Raw genomic sequence first — 26,611 nt, 5'->3', positions numbered from 1 at the left:
TTTTTTCTAATTATAAAATATAATTTCCATACGTTATTCTTGTACTGTACATGATGTCGGCAGTTTCTATGATTTTTCTATTTTATTATTTGCATAAATTAAGGAATTTGAAAGGTTTTTAAACAAATAAACATTGTAAATTATTTTAATAACTGTTTAAAATTATTTTATTTATTTTATATAAATAAATAAGACTTTATTGATTTCTATAGCCTATATTTCATTGTAACAATGTTTATAACTAATTAGTATTATAATTAATGAAGTAATTAAGAAAAATGCCTTTTAATTCTTTTGTTTACAATACTTTAAAAGTAATTTAATGTAATTATTCTTTAGTTATTATGATAAATATTCAAGTATTTTTTTTACTGTATTTTGTGTAGCGTTATAAACACGCATTTATTTAATTTACAATTTGAAAATTAGGCAGCAAAATTTTAAGTTTACATACGAACTGAATAAGAATTTAAAAAAGTACTAAGAGATCTTTAAAGAAATTAAGTAAAAAATGTAGAAAATGCGAAGAAAAATAAAAAATAAGAACTTTTCTTTACTTATTAGAAGAAATTTATAAATATATTTTATAATATAAACATTTACACGTATTGTAGAATCATAATCCTGTTTTTTTGTTAACTCAGAATTTAAAAATAACTCACAGAATTAACTAAACATGTAAAAAAATTTACCTACAAATGTTAATAAAACTAAGCAAAAATCTAAAAAAATTATATGAGAAAAATTAAAAAAAAAGCTAGGAAAATGACGTAAGAAACGATATACATAAATAACGACGATGAAAAGAAACATTGTAAATTTGATTACGACACCAAATTATACAAAATAATCCAACGTTGATGCTGTACTTCACCATCATTTCAGGTAAAATTAGATGAGACAACCAGAAACTTCTTTAATATATTTGCAAAGGAAAACAGGTTAATGTTTTATATGCATTAATGACATTTTATTGACATAAAATTTAGATATTTTCAAGAATTATTAATGAACGAATGTCATTAGTAAATATTTCTTCAATCATAGAAATTAAGTGTGTATAGTCACATTACCTTACGTAATTTTTTTCTATATTAACTGTTCTTTTGATTAATTACATGTCTAGTTACTTTGACGGATTTTTTTTCTTTTAAGGAAAATAAAAAAAGAAGAAAATACATTTTCTTTGAACAAATCTAGAAGGAAAAAAAATACAAAAAAAGAAGAAAAAAGAATTATTACTTGTTTGTTTGAATTTTATTGACATTAATTTACTACAAGTAATGTTAGTATTTAAATACATATAATCATTTAAAATGTTTATAAATTTTAAATTAACCAATAAAATTTATTAGTCTTTTAACAGTTATAATATAATATTTAAATTAAACAAGTTGATTGGTTGAATTATTTAAGTAAATAAATTTAGAAACAGCTATTAGCTACTGTTTTACGACGAAATTTAAAAATTAACCAATAAGCGCCTTCTAAATTTTGAAATTGATCATTTCAGGATGATTGGTTAATTGGTTTTTTAACGTTATTTTAAAATTAACCAATAAGCGCTTCTTTGAATTTTGAAATTGATTATTTCGAAATGATTGGCTAATTTCAAAACTTAAATTTTTAAATAAACCAATAAATGTGTATAAGTTTTTAAATGTTATTATTTTAACAAAAATTATTGTCCTTATAAAGATATATATTTTATTATTTTAATGTTTATATAATTGTCAATTTATTCATTAACTAAGAAAATATTAAAGATATTTTTCTTCTTTTCTCCCACAAATTACACATTATGTAACAAGTTATGTATACAAAACAGGCGATTATTTAACGGTTAAAAATTTGAAAAATTAATAAGATAATGTGATTTATTATACAAATTAAGAAACTGGGAAGTGTTTAATGTCTGCTTAAACTTTTAAATTCAAATATCTGGATAACATTTCCGGAATAAATAGCACGTTTGAAGCAAGTTAAGCTATGCAGATTTTTTTTTTATATATTAATGCAATGAATACGTTGAATCAAACGATAAATTTCAACGTTGATTTAATAAAAATTAAGAACATTTTCCTTATAAAGTCTTTAAGTAAGGCAAGAAAATGCATTCAATGCAATGAAAACGTTGGATAAATTAACAAGTTTTATCGTTAATTGGCATAAAGAAACGTTGATATACAGTGGTACGCTATCTTATAGGCAAAAAAGGGCAATTGCTTGGGGCCTCAACCAAGAGGGTGCCCAAACCAATCTTTTATAAAATAAAAATATTTTCCCACAAAAATCCTCCCAAAGAAAAATCTTTGTTTGAAATCAACACTACATAGGGCCTCCTAATTCAAATTTGCCTGGGCCCCATAAAGCTATAACGCGCCGCTGTTGATGTAATTAAAATTGATGAAAATTTAGTTAATAATAGCTCTAAAATATATAAAATAACATATATTTTAATTTGATGAGCCTTCGATTAAGAAACTTAATGCTTCTATCACACATTCTGATATTTCGTCGGTGAACTTATCTAATTTTTAAAATATATAAAATAACATTTGTTTTAAATAACTTGTTTATTAAACAGTATGTATTTATGAATGTAATACATTTTAATTGTTTATATCTGTTTAAATATATTCAACTATTAACTAACTGTATACCAACTTAATCTCTTATTGTATGTGACAGATATTTTTGTGCATAAGAGCATGCTCACATGTAAAGGTGACTTTGTACATTTGGTATTCAGCAATTGGCTAATATGGAACATGTAGAGCTGCCTATTGGTCCTTTTTGATTCGGCACAATATACCAACAAGGAGCGGAAAATGGCAAATACCAAATATTAGTCGCAATTAGTCTAAATCAGTGGTTCCCAAACTTTTTCAATTCGAGGTGCCCTTGCTAAATCCAGGTTTTCCCAAGGCATCTTATATCAAATCCTAACAAGTACAATTTTCAAAATAGTGAAATAGCCAATAATTTTTTTAATTAAAGAGTTTGGACGTTAAGTAAAAATAAATAAAACATGTATTTAAGATAACAAAAAATGTAATTGAACAAATTCAAATAATTATAATTAGTGGGATGGATGAGCCTGTTGATCACCACACATTTTCTCAAATTTTGGAGTCAAATTGGATACAACCACCCTCATTTCCTCCTCGCATAGGATTTTTGTGAGATAGTTTTTATCATAGCGACAGCCGAAAACTCAACTTTGCACAAATAAAAAATTGCAAATTGAATTAAAATTCTCTGAGCTTTGCCACATCTTTTACCAATATCCAAAATTCAGTTAATCCCATGTTGATAAATTTTGTTTCAATGTATTGTTGCAAGACAACTCAATACATTTTCTTCTGCAGNAAGTTCAACACCAAATATGTCAAGTCCCATTCCTCATCACCTGGGTGAAACTCTTGATAAGGATGGCTGAATGGTGAGGAATGGGGCTTGCTAAATCCAGGACAGACATGATAAAAAAGCCCTCTTAGTGCCCAAAGGGCAAAAATGTTAAAAAGATTCTTCTAAGAATAATAAATAATATTTAATATATTGAACACACTGGAAGTATTGAGATACTTCAATAGTAATTTAGACATAATTAATCAAAATTTTTGCCTAAGACTTCACATATAGAAATACTAGACTAAGACTGAATATTGACAAGCTTGGTCCTTAGTCCAGTATTCAGAATATAGTACTTAGAATACTAGATCTTATAATATGAGTACATAATGTAAAACATAAAAGTCCATGCTTGTCTAGGGCCTTGTAAAACTTAAACTATTAATAGTGTAGTGTAGTCTATTTTAGATTTTTAATTAAAACTTACCAATTCTGGGCCAAGACGAGCATCGCTCTCTAGTGACGTCGGTACATATATTGAAAGGATTCGGACCCAAATGAGTTTTTATCCACTTCATCAGTTTTCTGTAATCAAATGTTCTGGACTCCTGAAAGTATAGGATCAATTTGTAGATTCAAATCTGATAATTTATTTACAGGATTCCTACTCAAATTTTTGTTTTGAATTCCCTGATTTTCCCCTGACCAACTTTATCCAAATTTCCTGACCCTCACAATTCTTACAGTGTGGAATATCAACATAATAAAACAGCATTTTATTTACTGTGAATATTGAGTACATCTATCCCTCTTTTTGCATAATTGATATGTTTCAAAGACTGCCATATTAAACTACAGTACATACATCCTATAGAAAAACGTTTGATAGAATCCACAACTTCAATGTAATGAAAAAATAAGCAATTTACTTTCAGATATGAAGTCTTCATAAGTTCTGGTATATTTTCTTATTAAAGATTGCAGCATTACTTCCTGCCATCTGCAGATGGCTATGCTTAATCAGCCATATTCAGCAAACAAAATCAACAAGGTAGCTAAGGAGACAAATTCCCTGACTTTCCATCACTTTTTCCAAACACTAATGAAAATCCCTGACTTTCCAGGTGTGTAGGAACTCTGTATTTAGCAACTTTATTAGTTTAATATTAGACATATTATAATTTAAATATATGAACTGGGTTGCCCAGAAAGAAATATCTGTTTGCCCATAAATACAAAAGAAATCTACTTATGTAATAAGGAAAATAAGTATTTCAAATATCAATTTAGTCATTTTTCAAAATAATCACTGCCATTGTTTAAGCAATTGTTATATCTTGTGAAATAATTTGGCAAAACTGGAGAAGTACGAAAGAAGCAGTGCACTCCCACAATATACAGTACAGTAATACCTCGACTTACGCGAACCCGGAGTTACGCGATTTTCAAATCTCGTCGATTCGTCTTTTGTTTGAGTGCCACGCAACTCTTGGTTACTCACTCCCCCCACACTATTGTTCAGCTTATGTGTTCGGACGTGTCACAGGGAATCGACACATAGCTACAATTTATTTTGTGTTATTTATTTCTGTGTTTGTTATATCTACGGAGACTCGAGAGACTCTATGTGGTGATTTCTTGTAACCATGAACGTCTTTTGATTCAAAAGATGAGATAAGATTAACGAGAACATTTATTAGCTTACATACATCCGATTTGGATTTTAAACAAATTGCGAAATTATACCCCGACTTACACGGTTATCGCTCGGTCCCACCTATCGCGTAAGTTCGGGGTATTACTGTATTTACTGAACCAAAAACATTTTCAACTTACTTCCATAGGCCTTTGGTTGAAACATCAAACTTAAATGAAAAATGTGTTAAATGCAAATATCTTGTGACCAGTTTTTTGAATGCCATCATCATAGACTTCTGCCACCAAGCCTTTAACCGCCGTGTGACTTTGCCTTTTGACTTGTCAGCACTGACGAAGTACTTTCTATCCAGAAATTCCTTTAATTTCCCCAACAGGTGATAATTACTGGATACCAAGTCTGGAGTGTAAGCAGGATGGTGCAAAATGTCCCATCTGATGTGTTGAAGAGGGTGTGTGGTCTCCAAGCCGTGTGAAGACATCATTGTCCTGGAGGAGCACAATGCCTTTAGACAACATGCAATGATGAATGTTCATTAAACAAACAATTTTGGCATTTGGAGACCAAATAACAATGTATGCTTTGTATGCCACAGGATTATTAATTTTTGTCACCATTTTAATGACCTACAACTCTACAATGCACCCAATCAACATATAAGTTATTTGAGCAAAGCAAACATGTGAATAAGGATACTTGACTTATGTCTGTTGCTTTCAAGTTATCTATGAGCAAACAGGTATTTCTTTCTGAAAAACCCTTGTATAAAGAAACAGTTAATCTTATTTCTTATAAAAGATTGAAGAAAAAACTTACTATTAAAGCCTATTTTATATCTTAATTTTGTAGCAATTCTAATTTTAATTATGCTAAATTTGAAATAAAGTAAAATTTTCCTATTCAGGATTTTCTAGGACTGAATTTACATATTAAAATCATAAAAGACCACATAAATAAATTAGATAAACAATATAAAATCATTTAATATAACAGCAGTTTGGCCCATAAATTTTTGGAATGCTGATAAATCATAAAGAAACCATCTAAACACAATTGGAATTTATAAAATCCCAATCAGTAATATATAGATGTAATGGCTTGAAACAGCCAAAACAGGATTAAGGAGCTCAGTAGACACTGTCATTAGAAACAAGACATCCCTAGCATCCGTGCCGAATAATAATCTCATTTTATCCTGGAATGAAATAAAGAAAATCATGTTGGTTTTAGAGAAAAGGTTAAAATGTAGGACAGTTAACAAGTATGACTCCGATAATTTAGCAACATCTGGAAGTGGCTTACGGCCTTATGTCTATGCATTAAATGATTTTACATTTCTATGTATTTGTGAGAATCCAACCTTAACTCATTTTAATTTAACTCCGACGAACCAATTTTAATCGACAACGACGTCATACATGCTCACCAATTGTTGTCCTCAGCTACCTGAGAAAATATCCACTTACCCAACGATGAAAACGACGCACTCCCGCAATCTTTTGACCTTTAGGTCGAACGATTACAGACGGATATCGAAATTGATGGCCGAAATAGGCAGTCATCGCCTGTTCCTCATGGATTAACGTCTACAACACCTTTTCTGTGCCTGTGCAAAAATTTTCTGGATCTAATTTCACCCTCAACTAGCGACACCAGTGAAGCGAACTTCTCCTGACTATCATGCTCTAGGCTTTCCCAATCCAGACCTTTCTGCAAACCTTCAAGAACGATAACAGACTGCAAACTGACAACAAGTTGACTAAAATTGCATCAAATCTATCATCACCTCGTGTACATCCTCTACTTCAGGTATTTATCAACCTGCGAACAACTGTAAACTCTCTCTCTCGGAATGCCACAAAATTAGATTACTTATTTACTTATTTTAATCCCACTCGGAATACTCTTGTATTGTAATATAATGTTTTATATCTTTACAAATAAACGTTGTTCCATTGATCTGGTCTTTGTGTGAGTCACTTCCGGTGGGCTGTCTCTCATGCCATCCCGAATCTGTTCACTCAACACGTGATCGTTCGTGCAACCTACTTTTAAGTCAAACTGCCACAGCATCTGTGTCAATCCTGACTAGAACTATCGGAGAGTCGGCACCTATTAGCGCCGACTCTCCGGTCACATATTTAACTTTATGTAGTATTTACTCTGTTATCTACATGATTAGCCAGATTGAATCATGAAAAATTCCAATTCAAATTTGATTCAGACCATCTCAATTTTTCATTGTAATACAAAACCAGAGCATTATTTTCCATCTTTCAATCTTGCCAGCTAATCTGCCATGGATCAGCCTTACATTACTTCAAAAAAAAAAAAACTGTGATCTGCAGCAATTTCTAGATATTATTATTTTTATATAAATCAATATTAATGAATTAGATCAATTTAAAACTTTTGTCCCAATCACTTATAATTATTAAGAATGAATGTTTTAGAGACATACATATAAGCATAAAGCCAGAGAATGGAACAGAGAAATATAATTAATTAAAACACTTATTTGAGAGATAATATACCATAGACTGGGGTTACTTTGGTATGGTTTTTGCACTTTTTGCACCTCTGATCAAATGACTGTTACGAATCGTTTTGCATTGTGTTAGGTAAATATGATGTTATTTTCTTGAAATTCACCAATATTTTCACTCCCAAGTCAAGAGTTTAATAATACTTCCACCTTTTTCTTGTCCTAAAGTTACCCTTTAAATAGGGGTAACTTTAGGACAAAGTGTTTTCTTTTTTTTTAACAGTATAAAAGTAGGATTGTCGCAACGTTAGACTGTCACCAATCTTTATTTATTTATCAAAAATAGTCCCCTGCATTAAGTGGGGTCTTACTGTTATATATATATCAATCATATTAGCGGTGAAAAAAATTAAACCAAATTGTACATAATGTTCAGGATAGATAATTTACTAGTTCTTTTACACAATAAATATCCTGGCAACTTATCTTTTTGGGTGGCTTGCACTACATCTACTGTATAGTCCAGGATGTTGTCCTTATTTGGCCATTTCCAAATACAACCACTTTTCTCCATAGCCCTTATTGAATATCCAAATTTTTTCTGGTTTAATATCAGTCCAGGATAAAGAACACCTTCATAATTTATTAAAACAAACATTCCCTCAGATAAATATTTTAACTTGTATTGTAATCTATCATCGATTGATTGTAGAGGAGTGAAAGGATGCTCATCTTCCATTTCCCCAGGTACCCATGTCATACTGTCGTCAGACTCCGCATAAGGAACCATTTCCAAGTTCATGTCATCACTTGAAGTGTCCTCATCTGATGTATCCTTCTTCCTTAAAGCTCACTAGGTGACTTTGTGACAGTCCCAAAGTTGCCCCTTATATGTTAGATTTTTCAATAAAGTATTTTTTATAACCAAATAATTATTTCAAAATATTATCAAACACTTGATTATAATAGATAATAGTTATTTATTTCAAAATATTTATCTTTGTTTTCAATAGAAACTGTAGAGTTTTCTCAACAAATGATAGTTTCTGGAGCATGTGTTGATCAAACAAAATGTAACCTAACTAAAAATGGCTGCCCAAAAGGCAGGAAAACAAACAGAGCGTCTGGGCCTTGACATTATGTGGCAGCACAGTAGGAGTATTAGAACCAATGACAACAGTTTGTATACCATTGAAATGGCAGTGGCATTTAATTTCATTCAAAACAGTGATTGTCCTAAAGTTACCCTACTTGTCACAAAGTAACCCCAGTCTACAATACCTTAATGATCTCATATGCATATCACATAAAATAGCCATACTAACTCAGCTTAATACATAATTAATTTCACATATAAATCAGTTTTGTATGAAGATGAATATGGTCTGATAAGAGTCAATATCTTAGAAGATGACAAAAAGATTCAGAAGTCTTTGATGTATGTACAGCTACAGTTAAATTATAATACAAAGTATTTAATGCTTTCTCTAAATGTTGGATTATTATTATATACATTGGAATTTAACAGAATGTGGTATTACTTGCAAATTGGTAACAGGTTAGGGACTCCAATTTTAGCAATACACACAATATACTTTTTGTGGAACTTTAATCAAATCGGTTTGATTTTGTACCTTTTATCTTGAACTTCAACAATTTTTATATGTGTTATCAAACAATCCTGTGTACTGCCATTGCACTGCATTTAACGTAACTATTTAATGCTAAAGTTTTCTGTGACAGTCCATTGCTGATACATCTCTTTCCATCATGCTACTTCAATAGAATACAGGATAAAATTTTGGATCCCAAACCCATATTAGATCGAGTTCAAATTGTACTTACAGTTTCTGTAAGAAAAATTTATTGTATTGTTTTATGCCTTTTGTCCTGAAAATTAATTTAGGAAATTTGTGTTCATGTTCAGTGGCATGATAAACCCTTATATAAATAACTACCATAAGCTAGTAGATACATTTAATAAGAAAAATTTGATTTAAACTTCATCGGAAAGAATATGACTTTAACTGAAGAAAAACTAATGATAGGACCAATCTTCGATATTCAACTAGCACATGATTTGAAATTAAATCCAGAACCACATGCCAAGTCAAGTGCCCAATCTAATGTGTTATATTCTCTGGAGTCTATGCTTACCTCTCAGGAACTTCATTGAGAATTACACAGTTTAAAAGTATCCAAGCAGCCTGCAATCTCAGTCAAGTTGATTAGATTTTTAGTTTGAGATAATACACAATCATATTATCAAGTTGATTCATCGTCAATTGATCTTTTTATGGAAAGCATCCAACTAGCACAACCTAGAAATGGAGAATGATGTGCTGACGCCATACTGTCTCAGGAAATCAAGATGCTCCAGATCAAATTTGAAGCGAGATCTTTGAGATGGTAAGCCGATAACTTTTTGTATGGCAAATACAGTAACTGAATAAATTTTATATGCAATTTTTCTATGAATATATTCGGTATAGAAAAATTTATTTAAGTTTGATTTTAAAACAGAAATGTTTTCTAGTAGTAAATAATTAAATGGAAATACTTACCATTTTAAAGCTCGTTTCTTTTTTGTTTTCTTCCATCCGTACTATATCGTGTAATGTCGCTACAGTTCTAAAAATGATTTTAGAATGAAAATATTTTAATTAATATATAAAAAAATATCTATTTTGATAGACAAATAACTCCTCACCGATTTTTATCTGATGAGCCTTCGATTAAGAAACTTAATGCTTCTATCACACATTCTGATATTTCGTCGGTGAACTTATCTAATTTTTAAAATATATAAAATAACATTTGTTTTAAATAACTTGTTTATTAAACAGTATGTATTTATGAATGTAATACATTTTAATTGTTTATATCTGTTTAAATATATTCAACTATTAACTAACTGTATACCAACTTAATCTCTTATTGTATGTGACAGATATTTTTGTGCATAAGAGCATGCTCACATGTAAAGGTGACTTTGTACATTTGGTATTCAGCAATTGGCTAATATGGAACATGTAGAGCTGCCTATTGGTCCTTTTTGATTCGGCACAATATACCAACAAGGAGCGGAAAATGGCAAATACCAAATATTAGTCGCAATTAGTCTAAATCAGTGGTTCCCAAACTTTTTCAATTCGAGGTGCCCTTGCTAAATCCAGGTTTTCCCAAGGCATCTTATATCAAATCCTAACAAGTACAATTTTCAAAATAGTGAAATAGCCAATAATTTTTTTAATTAAAGAGTTTGGACGTTAAGTAAAAATAAATAAAACATGTATTTAAGATAACAAAAAATGTAATTGAACAAATTCAAATAATTATAATTAGTGGGATGGATGAGCCTGTTGATCACCACACATTTTCTCAAATTTTGGAGTCAAATTGGATACAACCACCCTCATTTCCTCCTCGCATAGGATTTTTGTGAGATAGTTTTTATCATAGCGACAGCCGAAAACTCAACTTTGCACCAATAAGAAATTGCAAATTGAATTAAAATTCTCTGAGCTTTGCCACATCTTTTACCAATATCCAAAATTCAGTTAATCCCATGTTGATAAATTTTGTTTCAATGTATTGTTGCAAGACAACTCAATACATTTTCTTCTGCAGCAATAAATTCAGATGGAGCACTGACATTAAATGGATCTTGAATCNGCATCCGAAAACTGTCGATCCCATTCGATACGTTCGTCAACTTTTCTTAGATGAACCAAAAAATAATTTTCAAAATATCTAAATATAACAAAAATTGATTTTATTAATAAATAAGAAAATAGAAAATATTTGATAATTATTAATATAATATATTTCTCAGAAAATAAAAATTAACATACTACACCCAATCCTTGATTTGCACAATATTCAAAGTGAACAAATTTGGTTTAACAAGGTTGAAAAATTACGGCCGAGGCAGTCTACTGCTCTGGGGACCCGGGATTTAATCCGGGTGGAAAACTTGAGGAATTTTTGTGGGGCTTTTTATGAATCTTGAATATGCTGGGCCCCGTCTCTCCGCTACTTGACTGTCTCCGTTGTGGGCAAGGCCAAAGCCATAATGGGTATGAAAAATAAGCCCTCTTAGTGCCCAAAGGCAGAAAGAATTAAAAAAACAAAAAGGATGGATAAAATATGACAAAACTTTGTTTTACATGCTAGGGTTTCAGTTTAACATTGTATTTTAAACTGCATGACTGTCGTATTGCAATAGAATTCAGGTGGATCAGGAAAGACAGACAATATCCATGCACTTGCTGGGTGTGGAAGAGATGATCTTCACATCTCTCAGCCATGGGAGAGGAAATCCTTGCACTAGCTGGATATAGAGAACTGACCCTTGCACTTGCCAACACAGAGAAGTGATCCTTGCACATCCGACATGGAGAGGCATGTTTTGTTTGTTTTTGGCACCTATTTTCTGTTAGGTGCCCGCAATGCTTTTTAAAAGTTTTTTTTTACTTTTGCTCCCTAAATTCCATTAGGCAAATTCAATCACATTAGGGAGCATGGACATTGTCATTTTGGTTCCACTGTATCCCTAAAACAAATTCTGAAACAATGCAGACTGCCATTTTCCATTAATTGCAATGAGGAATCCAAAAATTTAATTAAAAAGGAAATGTAAAAGTTTTGTCAAAATCAACCATTCAAATTTTGAGAACTAACACAATTCTGTAAGTCACGTAGAAGAGGTTTCACTAATACTCCACCCGAAACGTTCTTCAGTATTCTATTTTAAAATTAATGTTTAGGTCTATGCTTATTCTTATAACGTCGCAATCATGTCACTACTATTTTCTACTTGCCCTTTGGAGACACAGGATTCCCCATTTAATATTATATCTCAAATTCATATCATATTTATTAGCATTAAACTTAGCTCCATGTTGGGAAACTTACGAAAACATTATATAAAAATAAAACACTGTAATACACTTGTTGTCTAGTTTAAAATTTATTGATGAGCTATATAATGGCTTCTTTATTTCATGACCTGTGTTAAACATTGTGATCAAATGTTGCTCAACTTTCTCAGCAACATTTAAAACTGCATATGGTACCATCTGTTATGATATTTTATTTTCAAAAAATATATATTTTTAACTATTATAAAATGGCAAAAAGCTTAATTTTGAAAGTAGGAATGGGTTTTATAAAAAAATTGTAAATGCTAATAATGAGTCATTAATTTGACTCTACTGGATATACACACACGACCCCCATCATCTCCCCACCCCTTCGATCTTTAATCACCTGAATTTAATAGCATCAATCCCTCTAATACACAAACCTTCCTGCAAAATTTCAGAAATTTTTAACAAAAAGCACAGGAGTTATTAAGCTTCAGACAGAGTGAATCTACATCGACTAGCTCCAGTGCCTGGATGGCCAAGCGGTCAAAGTGGCAGCCTACCACTCTGGGGGACTCTAGATCAAATCTGGATGGGTTGAAAAATCGCCAGGAATTTTTCAGGGGCAGTCCATCCAGATATGTCGGCCCCTGCCCTTCACTACCCAGAGACCCATTGTGGGCTGGCGAATCCATAATTGGCTTATTATAAGAAGCCCTTTAATGCCAATCTTGGATATGAAACTTTCAAAATCTTATAAGTTAAGCAATAAATTTTCAGAGACCACTTTTTTGGATACATTTTAAAAAGTGGTCTAGGAGCTGTTTGTGGTTAAGGCTACAAGCTTGCCAAGTTTTGTTCAAATCTCTGATTTAAATGTCTGGCTCTCTCCTTGTAACTGACAGTTCAACATGTTACTTTTACTTTCCAGACACCAAACTGATAAGGCTACCAGCACCTGCATTAAAAGTAAAACTGGTGGTGATAAACAATTTAAAGTGGCAAAAAAAATTTAAACTGACAAAATTTTGGCAATATTTTTACATTTTCCAAAGCAACCTGTGCATACTATTACAAATAAATTGATATATTGAGACTGGTCTTATGTCTGATGAAGTGAAGTTTAAAAAGTTTGTTGTTTCACACAATTGGCAACCAACTCGGTATGCCAATTACATTAACAAAGTTCAGGTAGTTCAATATGCTGATCTAGGTTCGTCGAGAAGACACCTTACAACGAATCAACAAGTTGTTGGCTAGTAGTAATCTTCCAGCAGTTGAAGAACAAACTGCGAGATGAATCCTGACTTAACTCGAACTCCGGTGCACACCAGAAGACTTATGGCAAACTTAGTGTATATCCTGACATTCCGAAGCAAACTTATGTAGACCCGAAGTTTCTAACCAAACTTACTTCCAACATGAAGTCCGAAGCCAAACTTAAAACTCCCGCTTCGACATTGATTCTTTTATAGCTATTGATAGTGAGTTGGGCGACCAATCAGTGCTTACTGAGCTGTAGCACTATGCAAATAACGTTTGGTGTGATTCCCTGCCGACCAATCAGCAGTTATCGGCTGTAACACTATGCAAATTTGTAGAGTGGTGAGATCCTCGACCAATGAGTGATTAGCTGCTCTGTTGGAGGTCCGCTGGTGGTATGATGATCTGATGACCAATCAGTGGCCCAAATTCAAAACTCTTTAACCAACTTTCCGCAATGACGACTGTTATCAGTTTAGAAATAGAAAGGCGGGAATCGTGTTCTTACATGATTCTACCCTGACAGATGATGGTGCATTAAGTCTAGAAATAAAGAGGCCATTATAGAGCTTATCAATACAAAAGAAAAAAAAAGATTTGATAATGGATTTTATTAGGATAAGACTGTCAATATTTTTGGTGAACTAATTAGAAAAGGTCTGTAATTGAAAAGTTAGTAATGGAAGTGGCATAAGATTTTCAATTAAAACAGAAAGGAAATTCACATCTTAATCAACAAGTGAAAATTATGTAGAAAATTTAATTTTTGTTTATTTTATAATGAATGAGAACGGCTCATAAAAATATGGAATCATGGAACTTATCATTCTTTTTCCCAAGGAAAAAGGTCAAATTTGTTCTTGATGGTAAACATTAACAAGGAGTTCTATATTGACACTCTTGGTTGCCATCATGATGCAGTAAGACAAAAATGGCCTCACCTCATAGTAGAAAGCCTTGGTCTCTCTAGCGGCAATGCTGGTGCATCCATCATGCTCTCCTAGTTAATGAATAGCTGGCAAAACACCAGACGCCTGTACTTCTATAGCTTTTTTAGTCACTAGACCTTATTTTTTCAGACTTTTGTGTCTTCACCAAATTGAAGCTCTACTGAACAGTCACAGATTCAAATCAAAAGAAGTAAAAAGTGCTGCAACCATTAGTCAAGGAGACAGTGCAGGATGAGCCATAAGACTAGTGTCATTGCAAGACCAGAAGACATCTTGCAGTCTTGCAAGGTGGGTTTCAAAATTACTTGTGTTGCATTACACTTTAAATAAACTTGATAAAACTAAACTGTATCATCACGTACTTCAAACCAATTACGGTGTGCAGATAAAAAAAACAAACATTTTTGAACTCCTTCCATGTTCTTTATCAGGTTTTGTAACGATTCCCCAATGGTTTGAAGAAAGTTTGTTTTTGTTTTCTTTATCTGCACACCGTAATCGGTTCAAAGTATGTGATTAACTATATCCCGGTATGGTGAGTGGTTGTTTAAACTATAGTGCATCAAAAGCTATGCATAAATGCCAAAACTACGCATAGATTTACTAGTTACGAACATTGGAAGGGCAAAAAATATCGTTGACAAACTAAACAGAAGGAGCAAACACTTCTAATGTAATGCAATTACAAGTGCAATGAGACACACTGGATGTTTTTCTGTATATTTTATTTAAAATTTAATTATATATTTCACATCATTATTAAAAAATACTAATAAATTTGCATGGATTTAATCTGTAAAGTGAAAAATTATATAATTGTAATATATAATTTTTGCTTTAATTGATTAATCAATATGAAACCAATAAAGAATAAAATACAAACACAATACAACAAATTAAATTGTAAATTATTGCATTACAAATAAGATATTACATTGAGACTATAAAACTCTTACTTACAGCCAAGCCACTTCTTTATGAAGACGAAACTTATTACAGGCAATATGTTCCCATACGGAATAGCTAAAATTTGTATGCAAAAATATTAAGCATTTGCCTATTTGTTTAAAAGGTAACAAATATCTTTTACAAATTATTTTTGAAATTTCGTATTTTAAATGCTTTTACCTCAAAATATTGTTCTTGGAACCGGATTTCGTCTTTGCATACGAAACGATTCTCTTTAAGTACTGGAAATAATTACATATGGAATTAAAAATATGAAGGGAGATTAATATAGAATTTTAATGCAACTATAAATTACTGTACTTCTTCAATTAAACCCCAGTGGGTTTATTTTTAAAATGTACTGTACCTATAAATAAATTCCAGGACTTCAAATAAACCCTATCCCTTGGGTTTATTTGAAGTCCTGGAATTTATTACCTTGCAACAGGAAATGTGTGTGTAAATATAAAAGAAATACCTTAATTACTTGTATATTTTCTGAACTATCAAAACCATTTATTGACTATTTATGGGTTATGGCTACAACATTTTAACATAGTTAACATAATTCAGCATCTTCCAATTTGGTTATTACATTATCACTTGCGTCTGCTTCAATGCTGTAGGAATCGAGATCTTGATTCTCATCTACAAAAGAGATGGCAAGTTTGAACCAGAGTTTTTCAAATTACCCTTCGGTTGATAAGCTCTTGACTTATGAACTCTAAGGTAACTTTCCTAAGCCCTGTCCAATATTCAAAAATACTTCTGTGAGCCTTGAAATAGGAAGTGTTGTCCAATGCTAGACAATTTGACCTATACAATGCAGTACTTCAACATGTTTTTCATGCTTTTTAACTCAGGATTTAATTTTAACAGCATGTTTATTCCTATTCAAAGACTAGAATTTAATTGAGGAAATATGGTAATTTTTCTCATTTCTGTACATTGAAAATATTCTTTCATTTAAAATTCTGAATTGTTTAGAAACCTTACAAATTCTCATTTACATTTTTACGACAATAGTTAGCCTCTGCCAAACACATCAGTTCTTATCAAATCGCGACTCAAATCCTGCACTACTTGATTTGAAATCAAGAAGTGTGGGGATCAGATAGTACACCTGTTGAAGATGGAACGGAATATTGCTTCTTTATATAATTTACTCATATTTTATCAAATTTAGAATAAATATATATGAAGAAGAGTTGAAAAATTACCATATAGGGAGCAGACAATTTGGCAAGAGAAATCAAACTATTTTACCAGCAGTAAGTGCTTAATGAACAACTGTTTTCAATCCTTGTAGCATCATCTTCAGGTTACACAAAGATCAAACTTACAATAACAGAATTCAGAATGGAATCTTTTCTTAAATCCTATGAGGATTGAGAGTAGGGGAACCTGGGGCAGAACGGGAAAGACGATTTACATGTGAAAGAAAGGTGAGGGAATTGGTTCGCTCCCTGTCCTACACTCAGACTGTGACAACACGTCAGTGTGAATACTTGGTTACTGAGATCCACTTTGTCGTTGACCAATAAAACCTTGCGTCGTGATTTTTTGATGAGATTACAAGTATATCAACATTAAAACAATGAAAGTATATGGTATATTTTATAATTTAGCCAAATTTATATAGTCTAGTTAAAGATTTGTTTGTTTGTATTTTTAGAATAAAATAATGCAAAAAGTAATCATAAACTTTTTTCTCTACTTGATTTTTAGAAGCATGTGCTTTGGGGCTCAACAGGTAGGGCACAATGGGATGATTTCCTGTAAAGGAAAAGGAAAAAATAACAGTCTAGTAAAAAAGAACAAGAGGACAATTACCCGGAAAGAGAGAATGATACGACTTGCCTTTACTGCACTGAGGCTTACTGGCAGTCAATTGAGGGTTGGTGTTCATGTGTTGCATGCAAAAAATGGGCTCATATGTCTTGTGCAGGTTTTGACAGAGACAATGACAATTCCATGCTGGTTTGCGAGTTTTGTAAGCAACAAGACTAATATTTTTTTTCTAATATTTTAGCACTAATCTCATACCCCATTCTGCCCTGAGTGCAGAGCTGAACGGGATGTGGGCAAGCTTTTTTTTAATGATTTATTTTTCATACAAAATTGATTTTTTTAAAATCTAATTTAAATAACTATGTGCCTAATATAATAAATAAAGGACATAATGTAATATTTTTGTTATTTTTCTTTTATTGTTGACATAATTTTAACTTCTTCGTTAGCTACCCCATTCTACCCTAGGTTCCCCTACTTATTCATTAAACTCTTATTGCTGGTAAAAAGGTTTGATTTCTATTGGCAAAATTCAAAATAAGATGTAAAGAGGTAATCTGCCGAGGGAAAGGATGTGCTTCCCAGAAGGACTTTCAACAAGAAGCTGGTCCTATTTAGTTGTTAGACTTGTGAAGAAAATCCAGAAAACCCCGTGCGGCCAGTCGATTTTTAGACGCAAACCTGCAACCAATGTTTGTGGTTTTATCCACTTGGCTACCAGTAGGCTAAATGATTTTTCAGTTTGCATCAGGGCTGTGGAGTCGCGTAAAAATCTACCGACTCCAACTCCGACTNGCAAATACCAAATATTAGTCGCAATTAGTCTAAATCAGTGGTTCCCAAACTTTTTCAATTCGAGGTGCCCTTGCTAAATCCAGGTTTTCCCAAGGCATCTTATATCAAATCCTAACAAGTACAATTTTCAAAATAGTGAAATAGCCAATAATTTTTTTAATTAAAGAGTTTGGACGTTAAGTAAAAATAAATAAAACATGTATTTAAGATAACAAAAAATGTAATTGAACAAATTCAAATAATTATAATTAGTGGGATGGATGAGCCTGTTGATCACCACACATTTTCTCAAATTTTGGAGTCAAATTGGATACAACCACCCTCATTTCCTCCTCGCATAGGATTTTTGTGAGATAGTTTTTATCATAGCGACAGCCGAAAACTCAACTTTGCACAAATAAAAAATTGCAAATTGAATTAAAATTCTCTGAGCTTTGCCACATCTTTTACCAATATCCAAAATTCAGTTAATCCCATGTTGATAAATTTTGTTTCAATGTATTGTTGCAAGACAACTCAATACATTTTCTTCTGCAGTAATAAATTCAGATGGAGCACTGACATTAAATGGATCTTGAATCTATGCAAATTTATCGATATTATAATTTTGAAAATATTTCTCAAATCAGGTGGATAGGCTGTGATAAATGTTCTTTAAAAATAGATTTCATACCTCGAGAGAAATCAACTTCATCAGAGGTTAAAAACTGTTGCAACAAGAAGAACCATTCTTTTCCTCCATCTTCATTTATTCTTCTTTTCCATAGTTTTAATTTTTTTTTTGTAAAAACTAAAATTTTCTAAATCGACTTTAAAAGGTGCATGTTGTTTCCCTGCAGGGAGAGATTCAGAGCATTCAGCTTTTCAAAAAGATCACATAAGTATGCTAGTTTACCAAAAAGTCTTCATTCACAAAATTTTCAGCATAGTTGTGATCTTCTTTAGAAAAATATAAATTTCCTGTTGCAGTTCAAACATATGGGACAAAACATTACCACGAGAGAGCCATCGCAAAGTGCTGTATTACAACAAAGATGTGTGCTCTGATCCCATAGCACATAGTTTTTTTAAAAATCTTGCCTTCACTGACCGAGTATTTATAAAGTTTAACACATTCACTACATATTCTAAGGAGTGGATCAATGTAGGACTCAGATATTTTGATGCAAGTGCTTCCCTGTGAATAACGCAATGGGTCCACAGTGCGTCAGGGGCTTTGCTTCAAATAAATGCTTGCAATCCTCCATAACACCCAGGCATAGAATGAGCACAATCAGTACAGATACCAATGCATTTGGTCCACTCTAAATTATTTTCAGATATAAAAATATCAAGGATCTCAAACAAATCTTGAGCTTTAGCACCACAAGTGATACTTTTACAAAAGAGAAGATCTTCTATAATGTTATTACTATTTGTAAACAGTACATAGCAAATCAAGTGAGCACCATTATTATTTTCTATCTTCATCCAGCAGCAATCTAAATTCCTTTCCTTTTATTTTTTCAATTAACTGATCGTTAAAGTCCTCCTCTATGTGCTAATAGCTATGTGCTTCGACTAATAGCGTTATTGGACAAAGGCACTTTTGAAAGTTGCTTTCCAGCAGACTCACCAATTATCATGTTCACCATATCTACTGCAGCCAGTAGAATGAGTCTTTCTGCAATGGTATGAGGCTTCTTACATTTTGCATTTCTAAGTGCCAACTTACAAGATGGCACATAGAATTGCAAGATGAATTGCTACAAAATGCTAGCAAAACATTGCTTGGTATTAACGCCTGCTTATAAAAACTATCTTTTTCTTGATTTAACTCTTAACTTCCTAGTAAAGTAGTCATGAGATTTAATAACCATGCTACGTTGATTAGTTTTAAAATGGCATTTCAACTTACTTGGTAGCATGCACTCTGGTGCCAAAACTTTCATAACTGGCCTCTCTTCTCCATTGACTTCTGTCGACGTAAAACCAAAGTCCAAATAACTGTCACCATATTTTCGAAACTTATGCTTCTTCACACTCTTGCCACTAGTTGACGACGTGATCTTTTTACTTTCATTCTCAAAATACTTATTACTGTTTAGTAAAACTGATCCATTTTTAAAAATACATATGAGAAGAAATACTTCAAAAACTTCACTTGACTTAATTACAATATTCAGTTGATACAATCTCCAAAAATTAATTGAACACTGAAATTGCATGAAACTGACAGCTATTTATATACAAACACAAAATACCAAGAAAGTTTGAAAAACTACTAAAACAATTAAGAAACCATTTGGTAAACATTTGTAGAGGCTTCTGCAAACAGTTATTACTCAGTTAATCATTTCACTAGGTCTGCTAAATGTCACATCTTATCACACTGAATTGAAAATAGAAGTAAAATTATGAAAGTTTTATAATATTTCATGGCACCCATGAAAAAGCTGTGGCTCCCTACGGCACTGTGGCACACACTTTGGGAACCACTGGTCTAAATCATGCACACTACTTGTTACTGGCCAAATATTTGCTTGGCATTTGGTAAATACTGAATGTGTAGTGCCACCTTAAGAGCAATTTTTGTTCATTTTTAAAGCACGATCTTATATGTAAAACAGCATGCTTGTGTTTATGCAGAAATACATTGAGCAAAAAAATAATGCTCTTTTTGTAGAATTCGAAAATATAATCAAAGTTTAAGTTAAAATTTAAAACTCTGAGAATTAAATGCTCTAATTCTTGCTTCTCAAGTTGTCAGAAATGTGTCGTCAACTTTAAGATCTAATATAATTAAAAGCACCTTTAACGATTATGTAATATCAATAGATCACATCTACTGCCTTAAGGCAAAGGGCTCTATCTCCAAAAAATTGAAAATTAAGCTGCACATGTGGCATCCTATCTAGTAGTACCATTTATCGATACTGCCCAATATCTTGTGAGAAAAATGTTCTTTATTATTACAGAATGTTTTTCATGCTAGATATTAGGTGGTATCAATACATGAAATATTCCACTTGCACAACTCAATTTTCAGATTTTGGAGATAGAATCTTGGGACAATAGACATCTGATGTAGAAATTTCTCAGTACTTTGAAATAACTAAATGAAGACATCTTGAATGTCACTGGTATCATATGGTTTAATTAAACTTTCATGTAATACAGGGTCTCCAACCATTTTTTGAGAAGAGTCACGTGAGCTGTAAAAGACAAGCCCGAGGGCCGCACATGAAAAATAGAACCAAACATTAAGATCCTTTTTTTATTTCTGAATAACAACAGACATAAATCGATGCAAAATCCGTAACTTTTTCAAAAGAATTTCATCAAAACTGGGATAAATTTTGTGGCACCCAGCACTAAAATCTTTAGAAACATTTGTTTTTATGGCAATGCTCACTATTTTGATTTTATATATTTTATTTTTGAAAAGGTTTGTTCACAAAGCTCATATCTCCTAAGCAAACTTCTTAATACTTAAAATTCTCTTCTGGCAGTTTTGTAAAAAATTTAAGAGAAATTCCTTTCTTTTTACAAACTTGTTTACAGCATGGTCCGTTAATTCTACTTGACCTTTTCAAAGTTTATATGTTCTGAACTAGTGAAAATGTTGATAAAACTGCCAGAGAAAACTAACTACAAGGTTGGAGATGCTGGATCTATTAAATTAATATATAGGAGGAAGTTATTGATTATACAAACAAAGACAAATCATTGCATGGTTTAAAGATCTTACTGCTTATTTATTTTTATTTTTCTTTATCCAGCCAATAATAAGAGGAAATTACAAAGATTTTGTGAAGTTTTTATTTGCATACTTTACGTATTAAATTAAAATACAAATAGTTGATCTTAAGATTTTCAATTTCTCTACGAATTTAAATATTTAATTCAAAACATTCAGCTACATTTAATAACAATTTTCAGATCTTACCTTCATCCGTCAATAATCCTATTATTTCTTCCAGATTTGTTCGAACAAACATTAATTGCTTTTGTTCCATGTGATCCTATTTGTAAAACAAAAAACGAAAATCAAGTAATTAATTCAAGATATTATATATGAAATAAAATAAAAATACTTTTTTATGCATTACCTGTCTCTTGTGGCGAGATTGTTTGAATTGCGACGGCCATTTATATTGTTCGTAAAAGAATAATTATAGAACATTTGAACTACTTTGAATTATGAATTTTAAGAAAAAAAAGATATTAAACTGACATTTGATAATTAAACTTAGATGATGATTAGTCCTTTCTGAACATTGCTGTTCTTATCAGACCTTTAAGCAAGGTAGAGTTGTGCTAGTACTCTGGTCAGAGATGTAATAAGGAAGGATGGATGCTGTTGTTAATTTTATTGTGATAATCCTGGAGGTCCCAAGTACACGTACATATAAAAGGAGTAAGGTCAGTATTAATAATGGCAGCAGCAAGGCCAGCTATAAGACAACTACTTCATCTGGACAGTAGAGAGAGAAAATGACTATATAGATTGAAGAAAGATCAAGAAGAAAAAGACAGATAAACTTGAAAAAAAATTGACCAATTTCTTGTGTTTACTAATGTGTTTTACATGATTAAAAATGGATTATAAAATGATGCTGTTGTAGCATCACACATTGTGATGCTGCCATTGTTAGTAAAATAAGTACTGTATAGCAGGTAGTTAAATGTTGTAGTAACAAAGTTGGAGAGTGAAATAAATCATTTTTTGATACTAGGTATGACTTAGATATGTCAAAATAAATGCAAAAAGCAAATTTCTGATCAAATAAAATAAAAAGAAACACTAAGCCAGTCAAAACTTTTTGCTCAGATATGATACTTGACTATACTCAGACATTGTCATGCTGTTTTATGACATGATAACACAACTATATTACCAATCTTTGCATATAAGCATTGTGTCACTTTCACTGGGAAATCTTTGCCAGTGTTTACAATTTTGATATGCTACCTAAAGCAACCCTGATTGTAACTTCCTCTGTAACTATTATATTTTTGGATGTCTAAAACAGTTCCTAAAAGATAAATGTATTACATCGGACAGTGTTAGCTTTACAGAAATCACTTGTCCAAGCAATAATGTTATCGTACACTTATGCAGCAATAGGATAAATATCTGAATGCCGAGACAAGTATGTAGCAACTATAGCAAAGTCCTTGACTCTTTCATTGTAACACTTGTGATAAAGCTCAGCTCAGTAAGCCAATAGTGAAATATAGCATCAACCTGCAAATGACAATTTGCAGGTTGATGCTATATTTCACTATTGGCTTACTGAGCTGGAATTTGTAATAACCTGCAAATTGTCATTTGCAGGTTATTACAAATTCAAACGTTAATTTGTTTGTAATAATTGCAGTGCTTTGTAGAACTGAGTGAACATTACTATAGAAACTACGGTGGCATTCTTCAAACATATTACGCTATACAGCAAGTCCATAACAATCAAGTCTAATCTGCAACAGAGTCTGTTGTGGCTTATGGTTATTGGACATAAAATGACATTATGGCCTATACTATCCACAATAAGCTATGGGATTGGAACTGTGTTTGAACCCACATTTCCACTATCTATATTTAAAACTGTAGAGATATATGTGAGGGCCAGGATTTAAGAAGGCTGAGATTAGAATAGTTATATTCATTTTGTTCATTCATTTACCGTTTTGTTTCAAAACCAAACCAATTTTTTTAAAGTTAGGGTTAACACAGAAAGGGAAAAACAACCGACAAATTTTCTCATAAAAACTCCGTTCCCACGAAAATACTTCCCTGTAGAAGATGAGTTAATTGTTGTGTCATAATTTTGTCACTTCGCCCACCATTGGTCAACGAAGATCATCACCTGTGATGTACAGTACATGGGGAAATATTGAAAACATAGCCCCCATATAAAAGGAAAGTGCGATGATGACACAAGGGGGAAAAAGTTATTTTCTATACGGTGTGTTTGTGGATTACCTGCCTCTCGTCACCACCGTCTTCAATAGACTTTACAATTCTGACTTTGATTACGACTTGAACTTGGATTTTGAACTTTAGACTATATTACGAATCCAGGAGAACAAGAACCTACCTCCACGTTATAACTAGAGGTATTTATTCTACTTGCGATGATATGTAAGCTCTCTCTCAAATATTCCAAACTTGCGGTTAGGGTCGCGACTAATTTATATTTTGCCCACTACTTTATGGACTACAGATTGAACCCCTGAGAGGGATTTGTATCCTCGACTCTTTCAATAATTAACTATGTAAAAATGTATAATAATAAACGGGTATTTTGTTAACGAACTTGGATTGGTGTGCGTTTCTTCCGACATTATCCACTCCCTATTGAACCCAAAGTCATGCACGCGATCAGTCGTAATAATTCCTCCTCCAGTCAACCGCGTATCTATCCGCGATGGAAATGATAGATTGGTGTCAGATCCTGACGTGAAATAAGGATTTATCAATCCTTAACGTTAAAACCCTTCCGCTCAAAAGAGCCCATCCTTTAGACAAGTGAGACCGGACCTCAAGGTCTTGAATTGAGTAAGAGGTAGGAGAGTCAAGAACTCGTAAACATCCTACCCCTGATTAGTCTCACATATATGTAATTACTTTTAATTTGTAAAAATAAAATTAAATAGTCATAAACATCATTTGTAATCAATTATTAAAAATTAATAATTAAAAATTTAAAAACTAATTTTTTAAAGGATATTCTTCCTGCATAACAATATTAGAACATAAACTGGTTTTATGTATGTTTTGAAGATACAACATCAAGACAAAACGAAGAGAACATACTTCCACTTTAGATTTTATTTCCTCTGAAATTAATTATTGTAAAGTGTTTAAAATGTAAAAACAACAAATAAAAACCGACTTTGAGATAACTTGCCAACATCCTTTTCCGTCACATCCGAAAACTGTCGATCCCATTCGATACGTTCGTCAACTTTTCTTAGATGAACCAAAAAATAATTTTCAAAATATTTGCATTGATACATGTTATAGATAGTCTAATAATGATTTAGATTGTCCATAGGAATTTCATATTTAACGATAAGAGAAAAGATGGGAAGATAGATAAACAGACAGAGATAAATGAGTATCTGCACAAATAGAAAAGCAAGAGAAAATATACTTGTCACAGTAAATTACATCAGCATAACTATTGTAACTATTTGAAATTAATATATTATATTTAATATATGATTTCATTTATGCTTTTAGTATGCAATGGCCAGCAAACTATTCCTCTTTTATGTGTTTATTTTATATTTGTATTCGCAAAAATTTCTGTAAATAAATCGTAGACATTTATTTATTAATCAAACTAACTTAAGACCTATATACTTAATGTTTCGTAAGATTATTATACTCTTATTTCATACTAATCTACAGTGATATTTTCCTTATCTTAATGTAAATTGTTCATTTTGTTTATATTTTGAAATCATAATGCCACTGATCTTTTATTATTGTACAATTTAGCCTACTTGTTATCTAATACTGTTTATCTGATATTCAGACCTACCTGTTACTTGTAACAATTTCAATTTTTCAAAATACTATTTTGTTTGTAGACCACAATAATTCCTTTAAAATTCTAAATAATTTATATGATTAGATTGTAGTGATTTATTATTGAATATTTTAAATAGATTCGAAATTATGTGGTTCTATTAAATATCTAATGGATATGTGAAGTTGCAATTAGCTAATTTAACTTAATTGTGCAAGCATAGACGTGTAGACTTAATTTAAATGAATGTGATATTATTATGTCATATTAAGTCATTGATTCTTGTGAATAGATTATTCTTTTCCAGAGAAATATGTAAAATTTTCAGCGAAATTGTTATGTACTGTACGGTACAATAGAATTCCGATTATCAGAGGTTGTGGGCCGATGCTACCTAGGATAAAACTACTGTATTAAAAATTACAAAATATAAAAGATTTATATTTTGTAATTTATATGGTATTTCATTTTTAAGTCTCATTTACTTTAGTGAATTCAATCATATATAAGAACAACAATTTTCACATAATTTATTATACAGCTGATATGTACTGTACTGTACAATAGTTTAAATAATAAAAATATGTACAGTATTATTGTAGTTGCATTTCAACATGAATGGTTTGTCTCATATTGAAGTTAAATGATAAAAAGTAACAGAAATAGATAATTTTGTAATACTTGTTATCTTTTAAACATTTTTATGAATTACAATATAAGAAAAGTAATGTATTCACTTGTAGGTTTGCCTCGGATGATGCAGAATCTCGGTTAATCTGGCTCGGATAATTGGATTCTAATGTATATTAAAATAGCTGATGTTCATTAATATACATTAATTACGAGTAATTCGGACATCTTTTTCAAACTTGCAAGAAAAGGTAAAAAAGGAACTACTTTTTTAAGCTATTAGAATATTTTTTAAATCGTTCTGTTAATGATAATTGTTTTCCTGATTTGTTAACATATTACTGTAATTA

General features: G+C 31.6%; 1 protein-coding gene and 1 long non-coding RNA gene across 3 annotated transcripts; both read right to left on the bottom strand.

Annotated features, from left to right (window-relative positions):
* Positions 1-3,797: 3,797 nt before the first annotated feature.
* Positions 3,798-25,113, bottom strand: LOC111620814 (TBCC domain-containing protein 1-like). The gene is made up of 7 exons (XM_023362808.1): positions 25,005-25,113; positions 24,825-24,933; positions 22,203-22,242; positions 22,040-22,115; positions 10,207-10,285; positions 10,061-10,127; positions 3,798-3,962 (listed from the first exon to the last, which is right to left on the bottom strand). Exons 1-7 carry the CDS (start codon positions 25,111-25,113, stop codon positions 3,831-3,833), a joined length of 612 nt encoding a protein of 203 aa, XP_023218576.1. The 3' UTR covers positions 3,798-3,830.
* On the bottom strand, positions 11,172-16,099 carry LOC111620841. Of its 2 annotated transcripts, XR_002755964.1 has the most exons (4): positions 16,004-16,099; positions 15,706-15,767; positions 15,538-15,600; positions 11,172-11,249 (listed from the first exon to the last, which is right to left on the bottom strand). It is a non-coding gene; the product is annotated as an uncharacterized LOC111620841 (long non-coding RNA). The 2 variants fall into 2 exon arrangements; XR_002755963.1 differs by lacking the exon at positions 16,004-16,099 and having other exon boundaries at positions 15,706-15,839.
* Positions 25,114-26,611: the final 1,498 nt, after the last annotated feature.

The sequence above is a fragment of the Centruroides sculpturatus genome, unplaced genomic scaffold (assembly GCF_000671375.1).
Source record: "Centruroides sculpturatus isolate CEXI.00-Female unplaced genomic scaffold, Cexi_2.0 scaffold89, whole genome shotgun sequence".
In the NCBI taxonomy this organism is placed as follows: domain Eukaryota; kingdom Metazoa; phylum Arthropoda; class Arachnida; order Scorpiones; family Buthidae; genus Centruroides; species Centruroides sculpturatus.
The sequence above is the reverse complement of the archived record's forward strand: the minus strand, read 5'-3'. Positions and strand labels throughout refer to the sequence as shown.